Source organism: Exserohilum turcica (genome assembly GCF_000359705.1).
Source record: "Exserohilum turcica Et28A unplaced genomic scaffold SETTUscaffold_10, whole genome shotgun sequence".
In the NCBI taxonomy this organism is placed as follows: Eukaryota; Fungi; Ascomycota; class Dothideomycetes; order Pleosporales; family Pleosporaceae; genus Exserohilum; species Exserohilum turcicum.
Window position 1 is genome coordinate 412,433 of NW_007359915.1, and position 16,320 is coordinate 428,752.

Below are 16,320 nucleotides of genomic sequence, written 5' to 3' on the forward strand. Positions count from 1 at the left end.
GGCAGGCCCAGAAGCCAGAGGCAGAGCAAGAGAGAGACGGAGTATATCGCAGCCGCACATTAGCCACGCCCGTGGCTCGTGCCCGAAGCCACTACCCACAAATGCATGGCATTGCTTGCTCTTATGTGACAGATGACTGGCAGCGGGGAATTGTCCGAAAAAAGCAAGACGACCCTATATGTGCGCAATCGCGATGGCACATGGTCTGGGTCTTGGTCTGGGGGCTTGGGGCGGCGAGAGCAGCAGCAGCAGCAGCAGCACCGTCTCTACACACACACGTCCGAATAGCCCGCCAGCGCGTGCATAGCATGAGCCCACAGACGTTGTCCAGCAATGCATCACATCATGGCCGCGACCAGGGGCTGGGCCAGGAGAGGGCGTCGAGGCACGCCAGGCCGATTGGGTGCCTTTGACGCCAAGTGCCTACGACCAGGCTTCCTGAGCACCACGCGCAATGCAACCTCTGGAGACGATTCAAGTCAGGGCCGCGCTATCAGTAAGTCGCATGGCCGTCCGCCTCCGCGGAGCGCTCCCCCCAAGCATACATGGCCGAAGATCTTGGGTTGTTCGCGCGCTAGGTCCAACGCCATGTACTTTGTGCGGTCGCGTTGCAATTGGCCGGCCGTACTGCGGAAGCCAATCACCAGGGCCCAACGTCGTGCCTCGACTTCACCCTACATACTCAGGCGAGGCTACTCGACAGTACCCCAGATTCAGCTGTGCACTGCCTTGACGCAGCAGCAGCACATGCACAACCCCCCGCGGCCCTCGCTCTCTGCTGCTTTGCCTCGATGCCAACACCACTCTCTGTGTACAATCGGCCGAGGAAAGCACGGGCAAAAGGGCCCGCCCCTTTGTTGTACTAGCACCTTGCGACGACATCCGGACGCCATGCTATGCTGGCTGCAACAAAGAGAGAGTCTGTTGCTTGGAATCGAGCTAGTGCTGCAGCGATCTCACAGGTGCCGCTAGTCAATCCGAGCAAACAAGTGCCAGCCAAAGTCGTAGCAGCATCGTTAACCAGAGCCCACCGTCGGCGCATCCCACATACACCAAACCCACCCCCCCTCTCTCATGTCGTCTGCATCTTGGAGTGTCGGTGGGTCCGAGGCGTTGTCGTACTTGTCGTTGTCGTTGTCGTTGTTGTTGTTGTCGTCTGTCGTGATCGGCTTGGACTGTGTCTGTGTGTGTGTGTGTGTCCCCTTGGACTGGCTTGGTCCAAGGTGCAAATCGCTGATTGATGATGGTCAGTCGAGTCATTGGGCCCGGCAACACATTTAATTGTGCAACAGGGTGTCGGGGGTTCCAGAGACACCACCAGCCAGTATTCATGCGAGGGTGCCTTTTCTGCGCTTTTCCAAGCAACAAACCTGAGGCCAGCCCCCACCCCCCACACACAGCCCGGCCATGGCGATTGTTCCCTGTGTGAAATCCCGGATGTGGCTTCCCCACAAACGATATGTCACGGTGTTTTAAGGGGGCATGGGGAAGACGGATGCCCAAGGTCCTGTCGTAGCCGTGCTCGCCATGGCGCTGTCGGTACTTGTTCGCATGGCGCTTGTCGTGCGGGTGGGTGTGCGGGTGGGTGTGTGTGTGCGTGTGTGTGTGGCCTCCAGCATGCCTACACGGCAGACGGGAGAGGCCCAGATCAGTTGGACAGACAGACGGCGATGGTCGTCGGGAGATAAGCAAGAGAGAGCCGCAGATGCGATAGACAGCAAATCGTGCACGATATTTTTTGCGAGAATCTTCTGGCGCAGGGAGCGAGAATTCCACCGGCAAGCGTGATCTAATACAGCAGAGTCAGCCCACAAATGTTCTGACAACAGCACCGGAGCAGCCAGGGCTAAGGGCGGTCGCATCCCCTCTCATTGGGTACGGCCAACTGTCCCGATGCCAAACTCCCGACTCTATGGGCAAACACTGGCCAAGCTCGACGGCCGAGACTGCCGGTCCTAGGGTCCGGGTAGGCTCCCTGTCTCCCAATAACCACGTTTGGGCGCATGGTGCACGCGAAAAATGGAGCCGCAGACGCCGTAGATCAAAGTTCCGCCGTGCCCGACAAAGCGCAGGCTCGTTTGGCGATACGCTCTGTTGCGGTGCCGCGGCAAACCCATGTCAGATGGACGTCCATTCTTTCGAGCAATAACTTCAGTCTTCGGTCAGTAGGGCGCTACCTTGAGCTATGGCTTCAACCGCTGCGGACTACACTTCCCAAGCACCCTACGGCCCCAATTCGTCCACTCAGCAGAAAGTCGCTATCCCACGCTTACAAAGAATCGAGACTGCACAGAACGGCCCTCAGGATAGACGTCGAGTGCCTCGGGCGTGTACTGGAGTGAGTCTGAATCATGCACAGCCGTACTTGTGCAGTCACGGGCGGCATGCCCATGAGCCCTCTGTCCCTCTGCCGTGCTATTGTCGCCCGCTGACTCTGGTCTCTGCCTGATTTGCTACTGTTTCTGACAGCCTGTCCGCGCATCTAGTGTCGTTCCCACAAGATCAAATGTACAGGCGAGAAGCCAACCTGCAAGCATTGTGCTACTACGAACCGTCAATGCGTGTACATTCTGCCTCGCAAAGATCGTTTGAAAACGTCTACTTTTTCTCCCCGACCCTTTGACCGCACTGCTGACAAGCATAGTGTTACCCAGCATTGCCAGCAGTTGGCTGGCCTTTTGAGGGAGATACGGGACCGTGCAAGTGTTGAAGAGAGCAACCGCATCAACGATCTCCTGGAAGAGGTAAGGCCTGCACACACGCACATGCATGCATGCATGCACACCATGTGTGCTACACGGTCAGCAAAGTCTTGCAGAGTTGACAAGTCTTAGATTGGCGAAGACCTGTCGGAGCCCAGACTTACCCCGACACCATCCAACTCTGACGTGGACGCTCAGAGCGCCCAAGGAGTCGTCGAGTTGGACAGCATCGACTATCTAGAGCATCTTGAAACCGAGGCTCTCGACTTGTTGGATGAGGACTTGCACACCAAAGACGAGGCTCGCTCGACAGGCTTCGTTGGCAAGAGCTCAGAAGTACAATGGCTGCGTGCAGTGGCACTCGCCCAAGCCGAAAGAGCCGATGGGACGTGGGATAGTTCGGGCCCGTCACGACGCGGTTCCTACGCTCGATCTAGTGAGCCCATCAGTTCCTTCAGTTTTTGGGCCAACTCGGACGATGTCAACGTAAACTTTTACGTGGACCCACACGAACTGCCTCAGGCCGACCTTGCTGAGCACCTGGGTGAGTCTTGGATGGACAAGCGTGCTTGGTCAGACATGGACTGACTCTGTATCTTCATCCTTCTAGTCCAGTGCTACATGCTCAAGGTGCATGATTCTTTTCCCATCCTTCCGAGGAAGGAGTTTACCGACCAGACGCGTGTCTATTTTGCTTCTTTGCGGAACGGAAACGCACCACGCCTCAACCCAAAGTGGCAGATCATCTTGAATCTCGTCTTTGCCATTGGCGCCAACTACGTGCATCTCAACGAGGGCTGGTCAGCCGATGGTCATGCTACGTACCAAGCGCGGGCGCGTGCTTTTGGCTTGAGCGAAGCGGCCGTGGCTTGCCATCCTGATGTGCCACAGATCCAAAGCTTGGGGCTCCTCGGCTTCTACTGGCTGAGTATTGGACAAGTCAATCGGTGAGTTGGTAGCCAAACAATGGATTGGTCAAGGCGACAGGTGTGCTGATGATGGTAGTGCTTGGTCCATTGTGGGTATTGCCCTTCGGTCGGCCTACGCCCTCGGGCTCCATGTACGGAACGAAGACCCTTCTGCCAATTCAACCAAACGGGAATCCCTGGTGCAGATATGGTGGAGCCTGTACTCACTGGAGAGAACGCTGAGCATCATAACTGGGCGGCCCAGCATCGTCGTCGACTCGTACTGTTCCGTGCCACTGCCCATGACGAATCCCGAACAACGCATGCCAGAGGAAACCACGGCAGCCTTTGCAAATGTGGGGAAAGCCACAGGGTCGCACTCAGCAGCCTTTCCCGTCTCGTCCAACGTTACCACCAATTCTCCTCTTACGCCAATGGGCTTTGGAACAATCAAGATCAACCAGGGGTCGTACTTTAGGGCTGTTGTTCAATTGTCGATCATAACGCAGAATATCCTTACATCGCTCTACTCGGCGGGCACGATGATCCGGTCTCCGAGTGACGTCCAACAGGACACGACGCTGTTGAGCCAGCGGCTAGAGCAGTGGGTTTCTTCGCTGCCCCTGAAGCTCCGACCGTACGGAGATGGACGAGAGGCCGGCGAGGCCTTTTCGCGTGAGCGCATGCTCTTGAAGTTCCAGTTTTGCAGCGCGCGCATCTTGCTCACACGACCCTGTTTGGCTGCCCGACGCCAACCGTGGAAGGAGCCCCATGACGCGAGCTTCTCGAGAAACATGGCCGACGCATGCATCGAGGCGGCCAAGGGAATTGTTGCGTCTTTGCCGGATGACTTTAGCAGCCGAATTCACCAGGATTTGCCGTGGTGGTGCCTCGTCCACCACATGATGCAGGCCATCTCCGTCTTCCTACTCGGCCTTTCGTACCCTATGTCGACGTCGTGTGATGCTGCGACCATGATTCAGCATGTGAAGAAGACGATAGGGTGGCTGCAGAGGATGCAGGGACCGGTGGCTGCGCGTGCCCATCGCATAGCGCTCAAGTGCTTCGAGGGGTTGGCTAGGCAGTATGCCGTGGACGTGTCGGAGCTCTGGGAGCGCAAGGAGACGCAAGCGGTACGGACCTCGGACGCTGACCATGGCCTGAGCATTCCTGTTGCTCAGCCATCCATGGCCATTTCAGAGGCCTCGACCTACGGGACGTACAGCGCCACGGCAGGCGCCACGCATCATCCGCACTCGGAAGTGCCAGGGTTCCACAAGGATTACTTCATGCCCGAATGAAGAGGAGGAGCTTGCGGTAGGGGGCATCGGCCGTCTAGTCAAGAATCCACTCGTCCTCGAGGCAGGAGGCGGAGGCAGGAGGCGGAGGCAGGAGGCAGGAGGCAGGAGGGCGAATGCGACGCACGGCGTAGGCGTTTGTAGTCGCTGGAGAGGGGGATGTGTGTGGACTTGTGCCGGGCAGGAGGGCGTATAGAGGGGACATGCGGAGGCGGATGAGGTGAAGTGTACGCCAGACGTGCCTTCCCAAACGCTCCAGACGGGTGGTCTTGACGTCATACGTGTAGAGGCAAGGGCCGTGTGTGCAGGGAAACCGGGGGCAGCCATCAGCAGAAATATACAGAATATTCACGGTACCTTTGGGTCGGACATGGTGCGTGTTGGAGGGGAGGGGAGAAGGAGGGGGGGGGGGGCGGGACCGCCAGTGGTTGCTTGGGGGTCTGCTGGTCACCGCGGAGGGCGTGTGAATGGCTTTTCACTCTGGGTCTGATGCAGCCGCTGTGATGATATTGCAGCTGAATGAAACGCGGAGCATGCCGGCTACTACAAGAATCACGCTCTGTTTTGCACTGACGGCGACCCCACTAGCCATGTGGGTGGTGGTCCGTGGACGCATGCCACAGCTCTTGCTGTGCGTGGTGAAGGTATGCCGATGCCGACGACAGGAAAGCTGGCTTGTACAGTACGGGCGGGTTTCACATGGGCCGTGGAGGCTCTTGCATGTGTGTGTGTGTGTATGGATGTATCCATGTGTAGGCAAGAGACGGGCAATGGCGGGCGGCAGCGTCGTTGTGTGTATTATTATGTATTATCTGGGGACATATCTGGGTACATATCTGTGTACATATCACCATGACCAACGCCGTCTGCCTGGCCCCAGACGCGCCATACGCCAGGCTGTCGGGCGGCTGCATCCTGCGGCGAGGCCAGCCCGCCCAATGTCGCTGCTTCTCTCTCTCTCTACCATGGCTGCGCGGCAATGGCCAGTGTGCTGCACAACGCTCCCGCGGACACTGCGCTGCCTGGAAAACCGTGACTGCTCCCGCTGCGTCTGCCTAGCCCCCACCCAGCCAATCCCGCCGCGTGCCGAACTTGAGCCGCCCGCCGCCCAACCCGCATCACGTGACGCTAGCGCCCCCAGCCCCCTAGCGCCGCGCCCGCAGATATTTAAACCGCGCGCCCCTCGGCCTCCCCCCATCGTCCGCATCCAAGTGCTCGGGCTTTACGCTTACCAGTGAGGATTCGTCCGAGGTAGCGTTTTTGCTAGTTGAAAACTACAACTATGACCGCTCCAGCTGGCCTTCGGGTCGGCTGGGAATTTTTGACACCCACGTGCACGCTGTGCGCTGCTTTTCGTTGACGCTCGCGGCTTGCTGCGAGGTTGAAGAAGGGCTGAGGCGACGCTGGCGGCGACGCTGGCGCCAAGGATGGCGGCAATGGGCTACGACGGCGCTCGTCGCATGCAACACGCACACAGCTCCAGTGCCTGGCTCACGAGCCGCTGTCGTTCGTGCCAAAGTCAAGTCGCCTGTTGGTCGACTGTTCCCGGCGCCGCGAAACAAGGCTGCACACGGCCAGGCCGCGCAGCAGACAAGTGCAAGTAGCGCAGCATTCGTCGCTGCAACGTGGGCGACGGCCATGACAAGCTAAAGCGGCATCGCACCCCACTTGCCGAGCGTCCTCAGGCACCGGCACCACCTGCTACCTGCACAACTGTCATCTCTTATGCCGCGCCCGGTGACAGACCGCAGCATTGCACACGTGCAGCATTACGCCATTTGCCGCCCAAGAATGCCTGCCAATATATGTCTTGCACTTGCAGCCCCGTGGCTACAGCGCAATGCGTCCAGCACGCCGGCATCCCGCTGCCAAGCATCACCACCACCTCAGACCTCAGACCTCACAAAACCAAACAGCCCCTCTAACGCGACCGGGCTAGCGCGGCTGCATTTCTTTGAGGCGCGCGCGGCATCCTGACTCGGGCAGCACGACATCATCTTCCGCCAGGATCGAGCAACGTGCCACTATACACTGAAGCTTTCCGTCTCTAGTCGCTTTTCTCTAGCATCATGGCTGCCCGCGCCAATCACAAATCATGGCTGCCTCTCCTGACACACTCGCGACACAATCCCTCTGCAGAGTAGGCATTATTATCAATACATTCGCCCTTCCATCTGCTAATGCTCCTTCAAGGCAGCCAGCAGAGACCAGCGGTCAGTCTCAGGAGAGTGGTGAGAAAACAAGGCTGGAAACTACCACCCTCACCCACCCTCAACCACACCTAGACTCAACCCACAACTTAGCGGGCCACCATGACTCTTGAGCGCCATCCACGACCCTGAGCGACCCTGAGCGACCCTGAATATCTCGAGCGACCCTGAATGCGACCCTGGAGCTGTTCTTGCCAGTCTTGCTCGCTCGCTGCTGATCGCGCTTCGAGTCGGTAAGCGACTTGCACCTGTAAAGCTTAATCGCCCAGCTCCATCAACAAGACTACAGCTACCGCGGCCATGTTCTAGCGATCGCGACTGCGCTTAGCCTGAAGGTTATTTGGTGGCAACACCGTCGTTAGCCTTAGGGCTGTTTCAGGGCCACAGCAATTGCACCAAGGTTTCGGCGCACGGTCTGCGTTCAGCTGGATCTGCAGCATGGAAACTAGCCTTGCGCCATCATTCGCAAACGGCTGAAGGTGCAACACGATTCATGTCCCTTCACCCACTCTCCCACGTGCCAACACAATGCACCGCTCCCGCCATTCATGCGCTTCCCTATCACTCAATGCTGTCGCCGCCCTTCGCCATGCGCCCTGCCCTACACACCCCACGCTGCCACTCCCCAATTGTCCACCGCCCGCGTCTACTCACTGACATGCGACGCTAAAAGTTCCGCAGCAGCGCCTCAGTCACAATATCCGAGTCCTCGACATATCTGCTAGACCGCCTCTTAACCATGGCCCCCCCCCATGGGCTTACCCTAGGCGTCTAGGCGCTGCATTGTACCCCAGTCTCTAACTGTTTCTGCCCTCTCTCTGTCGTGGCTGGCGTCTCGTCGCTCGAACACGGCACCATCGGGTCAATGCTTCCACTGATCACCATCCTACAACCATCGTCACGTACGATGGAACGGCCTCTCCGCGGGAGCGCACGCCTGGCCCGCGCGTACTATTTTGATACTCGACGCCTCTCCCCTTCCAAATCCAGCATGAGCAACTAGAGCGTGCGCCTCTTTTGGGAATCATGCCGACTCTCCTTTCGTTCGCCATGTCCTACCAATGAAATGTCCTTTTGTTTTCCTCTTGCACTAGGGCCCTCGCTCCATCCGGACCTCTCGACCTTGCCTTTTGTTTCTCGTCCTATTGCCTTCAGCGAGGAAGCAGTCGTCGTCGCCATCTCCGGACAAGTGGGCATGGAGATGTGAAGAATGAGACTGGTGCAGGTCCTCCTTTGTTGTTTCTTTCGACTCTCCATTTCCTCGAGGCGTCTTCCTATTCCGCCTTCATAATGAACGTCACTAATACTTCCCCCGCTGGGACACGGGTTGATATCATTGTACTTACTTTTACTGTCATTTCAGCCATGGTTGTTTTCTTACGTATTTTCACGCGCTTGGTAATATCAAAAAGGGCTGGATTCGAGGATGCATGTATCGGACTGGCCATGGTAAGCCAGCCTTGTTTACCCACACGCTTGTTTGCTCACAAAATTCCAGATCTTCTCCATCGCACTTACCGTACTGACCGCCGCACAAGTCATGAATGGGCTGGGAGAGCAGAGCTCGACACTGCCGATAGACCAACGTGATACACTACTGCAGGTACGTACCGACAAATATCTTCTTCTCTATTATTGGCCATCACGCTGACAAATTTCTAGGCCTTCTGGGCGAGTGTAGGCGTCTACAACCTCGTACTCACCACTACCAAGGTCTCCATCCTGGTCCAATACCTCCGTATCTTTACTGTCCGTCGATTCCGCGTGGCTTGTTTCGCCCTTCTGGCGGTAGTAATCTTCTACGGGGCCTGGGCAGTCGTTTCGTCAATCTTCATATGCCAGCCCCTGGCCTTCTCATGGAATAAGGCAATCCCGAACGGTCGCTGCATGAACCAACTAATTATATGGGTTACGAATGCTGCCGTGAACATCACGCTAGACGTGATCATTGTTATCATGCCGCTGCTTGTCGTCAGAAACTTGCCCATTTCGAAATCTCAGAGGAAGGGGCTAGAAGCAATGTTTGTTTTGAGTGGCACGTAGGTCAAACCTGGTCCTTGTGCAGGCTGCAGGAGGCTAACAAAACAAACAGCGTCACCCTGGTCTCGATTATCCGGCTCTACACCTTGGACAGCATCTCCAACTCGAATAATGTGTCGTTTGACAACACCGACCACGCCACCTTGTCGGTAGTTGAAGTGAATGTCGGCATCATCTGCGCTTGCATACCAGCCATGCGCCCTTTGTTCGCCCTTATCATGCCGCAATACTTTTCCGATCCCCCACGAAATTCCAAAGGCCGATTCGCGAACATGCATAATGCGGAACGAGGAATGATTGCGCCGCGCAACACACGGCCTCCTTTCATGTCCAACCAAATCCTATCGAGGCCCACTACCACTACCTTCACGACAAGGCCCACTACCATGCTCACGAGGTCTAGCACCACGGCCACGAGATCTAGCGCCGCGCCGACAAGACCTAATACCGCCACATCAGTGGGTGCGAAACGCTCCATCGCTTCCTTCACTACAACGTCCAACGTCAACCTTTGCAGCATATACTTCAAGCCGGAAGAGATGCCCCTTCAAGAACTCCGACCTGTCTATTCTCGCAATCTAAGTGTAGTCCGCTCTGTTCACAGCAGTCATTCGTCGTCGTCGCCGCGATCAAGATCATGCTCGTCAAGCACCAGAGGACGACATTCACGTACACCAAGCGACGCATCCGAGAAAAGTAAAAGAAGCGCATCACGGGAACCACCAATGCCGCGCCTCAACGGACATAGCTCCATGCCTGTCACACCCTTTGTTCCTCCCGTGCCCTTTCCGCTTCAATTTGTCAAATCATCTCTGATGCCGCCGGGTCATTGGATGCGACGACCAAGCACTGCAGGCACTCTTCGGCCAGCGTCACGAGCAAGTAACAAGCAGCTTCCCCTCACCCCGTTTCCCATTGGACAAGACATTCCAGATGTGCCTCCCCGACCAGTGTAGGTGGGCAGCGCAAAACAAACATTTACGAATGTTGTAAACATTGAAAAACTCGCCATCCACGCGACAACCTATATAAGATGATCAATCTTGGGTTGTAAAAAAAACTAGACGGTCATTACATCGCCGTGCTGCAATGCCTCAAACATTAAAGCTGCCCGTGCCGCGCCGGGTTGTCCATCCATAATCGCCGCTTCGAGTCAACGACTCGCGCGGAAGGGGTGATGCAACCTGAACCGAATCCCCAACCCCCAAGGCAACAAACCGGCCAACATCGCGAAGAAAAAAAAAGCCATTTTTTTCCCTAGCTCACCTCTCCCAAAAGACACTTGCTTCATCGCTCTCTCTTTTCCAAATGTGCACTTATTTACCAAAAGAATCCCCGCGTGTTCCTCCCTCTTCTCTCTCTCCTACATATCCGCAATCCCCACCACCCCAACGCCACCACCAACAAAACATTTTCTTCAGCATCAAAAAAAGTTCGATACCCGCTCTCAATCCAGCAGCAGCAGCACATACGACCGACATTTTGGGATAAAAACAAATCTTTTTGCCCCACATCAACAACATCTCGTTCGTTCGTTCGTTCCTTTACTTTTTTTTCTTTTTTTTCTTTTTTTGCATCGAACGGTGTTTCCCCAATTAGCGATGCTAACAAAAATTCTTGGTTTTTTTTTCTTTCTTGAAATAAAATAATTCCAAGTCTTGTACTTTTATTGTTTGTATAATCGTTCTCTGTTTCTTCTTCATTATTCCGCCTTCTTATCCGTCGACTCGTTTTTCTTTTCTTGTTTTTTCTGGGGGGGGGGGGGGGGGGTTTCTTTCAAAATTCCCCTTTTGCCAGCTCTTTGCTTTCATCTCAACGTCGTTCCTGTTTGTTGTACCAAAAGATTTGACTTTTTATTCCGAAGATATCCACCTCGAAAATCTGGGGGTTGTTTTTCCTTTCTTTCTTTCTTTCTTTCTTTCTTCTTGTTCTTTTAGTTTACGCTCTCCGCGTTGCATTTTTCTGCATTTTTCTTATTCTTCTTCTTCTTCTGGGGCATATTACATTTGCACTCGCGCCCAGTTTCCCTATGTTGTTATCGCTAATTGTTGTTATTGTTATTGTTGCTGATGTTGTTGTATATTGTTGAGGTGCAAGTGTGGGGTGCGGGGAAAAACAAAAACACGGATCTGACAAAAGTTGTAGATTTCCTAGTCTAGTGTTTGTATATGTAGAAGAAAAAGTTGGGGAGGGAGGGAAAGATAGAGAGAGAGGGAGGAGGGAGAGAGGAAAATAAAGGGACATGTGCAAAATAGCATGTAAAAGAGAGAGAGAGAGAGAGAAACGCACGCAATATGCCTGTAATGTCGAAACCCGCGTCAAGCAGTAGGAAGAGAGAAAAAAACCCATATTCAATCGCACATGCTCGTCCTCACGTGATATGATGGAAAAGTGTGATGCCATTACACGACTAGAGTCTTGATTGGACAGTCCAAAGAACAAGTTCCCGTGCAATATATACAAGTATTGCCCCCCCCAAACGCCAAACGAACAAAAATTCACGCTTATCGTGGTAGTTGACTGGTGCAAGGCCATCATCTGAACTTGCTGTAAATGACCGCCATGATGAGCAGGACTAAGACGGTTATAATGGCAATGGTGATGATACGGTTGGTAGCCATCCTGCAAGGAAACACGGTCAGTAAATCTCGTCGAGTATATCAAAAGGGCATCCATCTATGCCTCCCTATCAACTGGGATCTGGATAGATAGGGTGACAGGGGTATACATACCGTCTCGCCATGCCCCTCAGCGTCTTGATACTTCGGTCCGTGTAGCCCTCGCTCTCCAGCAGCCTCTCCCTCGTGTTGGTAATCTGTTCTCTCTGCCTGTGCAAGTCGCCAAGGGTGCTAGCGCCGATCTGCTCCGTCTCGAGCGCGATGCGCTGACTCTCCCGCAATCGGTTACTTGACCTGTTCAAGCGATCTGTGCCCGAGAGCAGCTGCTGGCGCTGCTCGAGCTGAGCGTCGCTGCCATCCGGGTTGTCTGTGTAGCGGTTGCCAAAGAGCTTGGAGCGGTCCGACGTGTACGTTTCCAGCTTGCGCTTGGTAGTATCGAGGTCGTGTTCATAGTTGCGGAAACGTGCGTTGTACTTGGATTTGAGGTTGGCTGGTATGTTGGACTTTTCGAGGCGCATCTGGCCAATCTGGCGGGGCACTTGTAAGCATATATTCTGCCATGAATAGTCGTTGTGATGCGACTATGGAACTCCGCATGCGTGATGCGTCTGCAGGCACCGACTCACCAATTCCTCGGCCTCCTCGAGCGCCCGCTCAGCCCTGCTGATGGCGGCTTTCCTTGGCTCTCCAGTCGTCTCTTTGATCTGCTCTATCTGCTGGCTAAGGTCGGCTTGCACCAGCTTCAGTTCGGCTTCGTAGCCGCTGAAGCGCTCGGTACCAGCGTCGGCGTCGATGAGGTTGGACATGGCTGTGGTACTGCACTATTTACGCGGGGGCGATATGAAAACAGACGGGTACGTATGCGGTCGTTTATGGGCAAGGAGAGACGTGGAGGATGCGCTTGCGCATGTGTTTGTGAATGAAGCGTCGAGTTGATAGTCCAAAGCTCATGCGGCCATTACGCAGTTGCCAAGGACACCCCTGCCCCCATGTCACGTGCGGTAATTACGTGCCTCGATGTTCTGCTGCCCTCCATGCTAGGCCGTGTCTTGTAAAACGACCAGGCAAGAAACTGGGCCATTCCTTATTATGGGAATCATCAGGTTGCCTTGCAACCTTCTTTTTTTTCAAATCCAACACGTGTTATGGTGGGCCTTTCGCGTGTCTTCACTCCTGGTGCACAGACGGTCGCATCGCGCACCAGATTGCGGCTCCAAAGGTCTCAAGTGCTGGGCATGCGACAGTAACATCAGGAGGACATAGCATGTTCGCTATCACTATTGTGTCTGGGGTGGAGCTAGTGGGTAGCAGGATCAGCGGTCCACTCTACCGTTGCTAGAGCTTGTAATTTCAGACAGCGCACCAATAATAATTTCTTTCTGCCAACAGGTACCGTGTACCATCTGCGCGCACTACCAGACGTTATCCCACCCTACCCAAATTGCGTGGCCGCCGGATTGCGTGAGACGAGCTGCGGCGATACTAGTCATGTTCTCCCTCGGACGGATTTCGCCTCAACATCGATGACCTCATGACTAGCGTCTTTTGCATAGCTTCTGTTCCTCTGCTCATGTCTTTTGTCACTTTCTTGTATCCAATTAGCACTCGCCTTTAGTCTGTCTGTGCAGCCATCACGCCCCCGCGGCTTCACCATGAGCAAAGAGACGGAAAAGAAGCGCATAGCCATTGTCGGCAGTGGCATATCTGGTCTGAGCGCCTTGTATGCGCTTCGCGATACCCAGCATGAGGTGCATCTTTTTGAAAAGGAGGACCGGCTAGGCGGTCACACAAACACGGTGACGTGGAAGCACAACGGCAAGACGACGCCCGTCGATACCGGCTTCATTGTCCTGAATGTCGCTACATACCGTTCGTGCTTGGCCATGGAACCTACTATCGGCATTGCAATTGACAGAGAGCAGCAAACTTTATCAAATTCCTCTCCGCTCTACGTGTCAAGACGGTAGATTCTACAATGACTTTTGGCGTTTCCCGCGATGCTGGTGCCTTTGAATGGTCCGGTACATCAGGAAGCACCATCTTCGCCCAGCCATCCAATGCACTCAAGCCGACCTTTTGGCGCATGGTTTTCGACATTATCCGCTTTAACCAGTTCGCCCTGGACTTGCTATCCATCCCCCCAGGATCTCCAGATGCTTTCGCTGCTACAGAAATGAGCATTGGCGAGTACCTGGAGCGAGAGGGGTACTCGGACGCGTTTAGGGATGACTACTTGATCCCAATGACTGCATGTGTATGGAGTACCGGCGCAGACAAATGCGCTCTAGAGTTCCCAGCACTGACGCTGATACGCTTCATGTGGAACCATCATCTCCTCAGCACCATCTCGGAAAGACCGCCCTGGTTGACAGTTGAAGGCGGAGCCATCAAGTACATTGATGCCGTGTTGGAGTTGGCAGGTAACTGCCAAGGCCATCTTGGGACGCCTGTCTTGGCTGTGAAGCGGAAAGACCAAAAGGTCGAATTAAAGCTAGGCGGAAGAGGAGAGGGTCAAACCGAAGTTTTTGACGAGGTTGTGTTGGCCTGCCACGGAGATCAGGCGAGATGGATCCTGGGTGATGATGCAACAGAAACGGAGAAGGAGATCCTAGATGCATTCGAGACAACTCCCAACACTGCATATCTGCACTCTGACCTCTCGGTAAGTCTGCAATATCCGCATGCAGTGCACAAACTAACAGCCCCTAGCTCATGCCCCAACGCCATACTGCCTGGTCCGCATGGAACTACCTCACCACGTCCAAGGCCAACCCACCAAAGGATGCAAACCTAACATCTTCCTCTGGCGCCCTCGAGTCTGTCTGTTTGACCTATGATATGAACACTCTCCAACATATCCCACGAGACACCTTCTCCTCGGTCCTTGTTACCCTCAACCCACCTAACCCACCCTCTCCTGCTCTAACCCAGGCAACATACCAATACCGCCATCCCTTGTACAACTCACGTATGGTGTTTGCACAAGACCGCCTAAACGAGATACAAGGCAAGCAAGGTATCTGGTACGCAGGCGCATGGACAGGCTACGGATTTCACGAAGATGGCTGTCGAAGCGGATTGCAAATTGGAGAGAAGCTTGGTGGAAGCGCAGGCTGGGAAGTCGTAGACGCAAAGTTTATGCGAGGCAGGAAACCCGTCTTAGAGTGGAAGGACTACGTTGTAAGGCTGGTTGTAACCCTGATGCAAATGGGAATCAGTATCCTGGAGAGCTTGGTTGGTGTAGAGAGGAAGCGCGTAAAGACTACTGGAGACAAGAAGGAGCTGTAATTCGGTCGTCACTCATGGGGTATCTGGGTTCTTCAAAGACTCGTGCCATGTCCAAAGTAGTACTGTATGTTACTGCCAACCATTCAACCATCAACCATCAACTTCCCATGTGACCATCCCTTCACAAATCCAACAAAAACCAACCGCGCTCATAGACTTGAGCGTCAGCATCAGCATCCTTGTACTCTTCCTCCGCAAGCAGCTCACCAGGCGCATCCGACGGCTCTCCTGGCAGCAGACCTGAGTAGCGTGCCTCCAACTCCCCACTACCGACCCTCATTCGCTTATTCGACGGCGTAGTCGCGAGTCCAGTACTCGTCTTGTGCCTTGGAGGACTCTGCAACGCCCTCGCTTCCGTGTTCGGCATGAGCAAAGCGGGATCAATGGGAGGCGTAGCCACATGCAACATGGGCTCAATTGAACCCGGTGGAGCCCGCGCAAAACCAACTGGCAGACTCTCTGGCGGCATTACGTAGCCTTGCATGTGTGAGTTGAAATCGAGGTTGGTTTCGTCGTGTGCATGGACTTGGTGCTCGTTGAGAGCGGGGTATGCGTCGCCAGCGAACGGGTTGTATGGGATGAATGAACCGAATGGATTGAACGGCTGGACGACGTTGTTCGCGAAGACTTGAGCAGGAACGGGTGGCGCGTAGATACCACTGTGCATGTTGTAGTAGCCGGCAGAGTTGTGTGCGGCATGTGGCATTCTGCTCACATACTCTCCAAAAGGCGGGATAGTGGGTGTGAAAGGCGTTGAGAAGGGATTGGCGATGGCATTCCAGCGTGCTGGAGTGCCGACCTTGTCAACAAAGTTGGTGTTTTGGATGCCGGTTTCGTTGCCGACAGCCATCGTGTTGATGTGATGGTTTTCTTCGAGTCCATCAAACTCGTCGTACTCGGATGAATCCTCTTCCAATTCATCGTCGGCTAGTTCGCCGCTGTCAGACGGCGCGGAGACGAAGCGGTCTTCGTATGCCGTGTCCGCATACTGGTGGGCCATCTTGGTGTCGAATGTAGGAACCTGTAGATTCCGTTAGTATGCGGTCCTGGACACTCTGGTATCCAGATCCGAGGCGAGTCGAGGCGGCGGCGGCGAGGTGTTGTTGTGAGGATGGAGTTAAGCAGACAAGAAGTTTTGATACGGCGAGACCTCGTGGCTTTGATGCGTATCCACGGTGAATGGTGAAGCGTGTTTTACGCGTCTTATTTTTTATGACGTCTAGTTGCAGTGAAGGTGAAAGATGTTCTCGTACATC

General features: G+C 54.6%; 6 protein-coding genes across 6 annotated transcripts; 4 read left to right on the forward strand and 2 right to left on the reverse strand.

Annotated features, from left to right (window-relative positions):
- Positions 1-1,912: 1,912 nt before the first annotated feature.
- Positions 1,913-5,315, forward strand: SETTUDRAFT_174863 (uncharacterized protein; the record flags this gene model as incomplete). The annotated part of the gene is made up of 6 exons (XM_008023281.1): positions 1,913-1,966; positions 2,073-2,338; positions 2,645-2,744; positions 2,835-3,246; positions 3,313-3,649; positions 3,708-5,315. 6 exons carry the CDS (start codon positions 1,913-1,915, stop codon positions 4,909-4,911), a joined length of 2,373 nt encoding a protein of 790 aa, XP_008021472.1. The 3' UTR covers positions 4,912-5,315.
- Positions 5,316-5,873: 558 nt separating this feature from the next.
- SETTUDRAFT_36200 (uncharacterized protein) lies at positions 5,874-6,558 on the forward strand (the record flags this gene model as incomplete). Its single annotated transcript, XM_008023074.1, has 2 exons — positions 5,874-6,142; positions 6,204-6,558. The coding sequence occupies 2 exons, from the start codon at positions 5,874-5,876 to the stop codon at positions 6,556-6,558; spliced, it is 624 nt and encodes a 207-aa protein (XP_008021265.1).
- A 1,850-nt stretch (positions 6,559-8,408) lies between these two features.
- SETTUDRAFT_52752 (uncharacterized protein) lies at positions 8,409-9,613 on the forward strand (the record flags this gene model as incomplete). Its single annotated transcript, XM_008023168.1, has 4 exons — positions 8,409-8,567; positions 8,617-8,721; positions 8,781-9,157; positions 9,211-9,613. Coding segments are annotated over 4 exons (1,044 nt in total), but the record flags the coding sequence as incomplete, so codon positions are not given.
- A 1,740-nt stretch (positions 9,614-11,353) lies between these two features.
- Positions 11,354-12,654, reverse strand: SETTUDRAFT_166632 (uncharacterized protein). Its single transcript, XM_008023282.1, has 3 exons — positions 12,403-12,654; positions 11,891-12,303; positions 11,354-11,780 (listed from the first exon to the last, which is right to left on the reverse strand). Exons 1-3 carry the CDS (start codon positions 12,580-12,582, stop codon positions 11,693-11,695), a joined length of 681 nt encoding a protein of 226 aa, XP_008021473.1. The 5' UTR covers positions 12,583-12,654; the 3' UTR covers positions 11,354-11,692.
- Positions 12,655-13,428: 774 nt separating this feature from the next.
- Positions 13,429-15,064, forward strand: SETTUDRAFT_24831 (uncharacterized protein; the record flags this gene model as incomplete). Its single annotated transcript, XM_008023010.1, has 3 exons — positions 13,429-13,645; positions 13,699-14,438; positions 14,486-15,064. 3 exons carry the CDS (start codon positions 13,429-13,431, stop codon positions 15,062-15,064), a joined length of 1,536 nt encoding a protein of 511 aa, XP_008021201.1.
- A 121-nt stretch (positions 15,065-15,185) lies between these two features.
- Positions 15,186-16,064, reverse strand: SETTUDRAFT_24832 (uncharacterized protein; the record flags this gene model as incomplete). The annotated part of the gene is made up of 1 exon (XM_008023011.1): positions 15,186-16,064. One exon carries the CDS (start codon positions 16,062-16,064, stop codon positions 15,186-15,188), a length of 879 nt encoding a protein of 292 aa, XP_008021202.1.
- Positions 16,065-16,320: the final 256 nt, after the last annotated feature.

Coding starts and splice junctions, on each gene's coding strand:
- SETTUDRAFT_166632 (XM_008023282.1), bottom strand. CDS start 12,582: ATGTCCAACCTCATCGACGCCGACGCTGGTACCGAGCGCTTCAGCGGC. Junction 12,304..12,402: donor TCGAGGAGGCCGAGGAATTG/GTGAGTCGGTGC, acceptor GTGCCCCGCCAG/ATTGGCCAGATGCGCCTCGA. Junction 11,781..11,890: donor CTGAGGGGCATGGCGAGACG/GTATGTATACCC, acceptor GTTTCCTTGCAG/GATGGCTACCAACCGTATCA.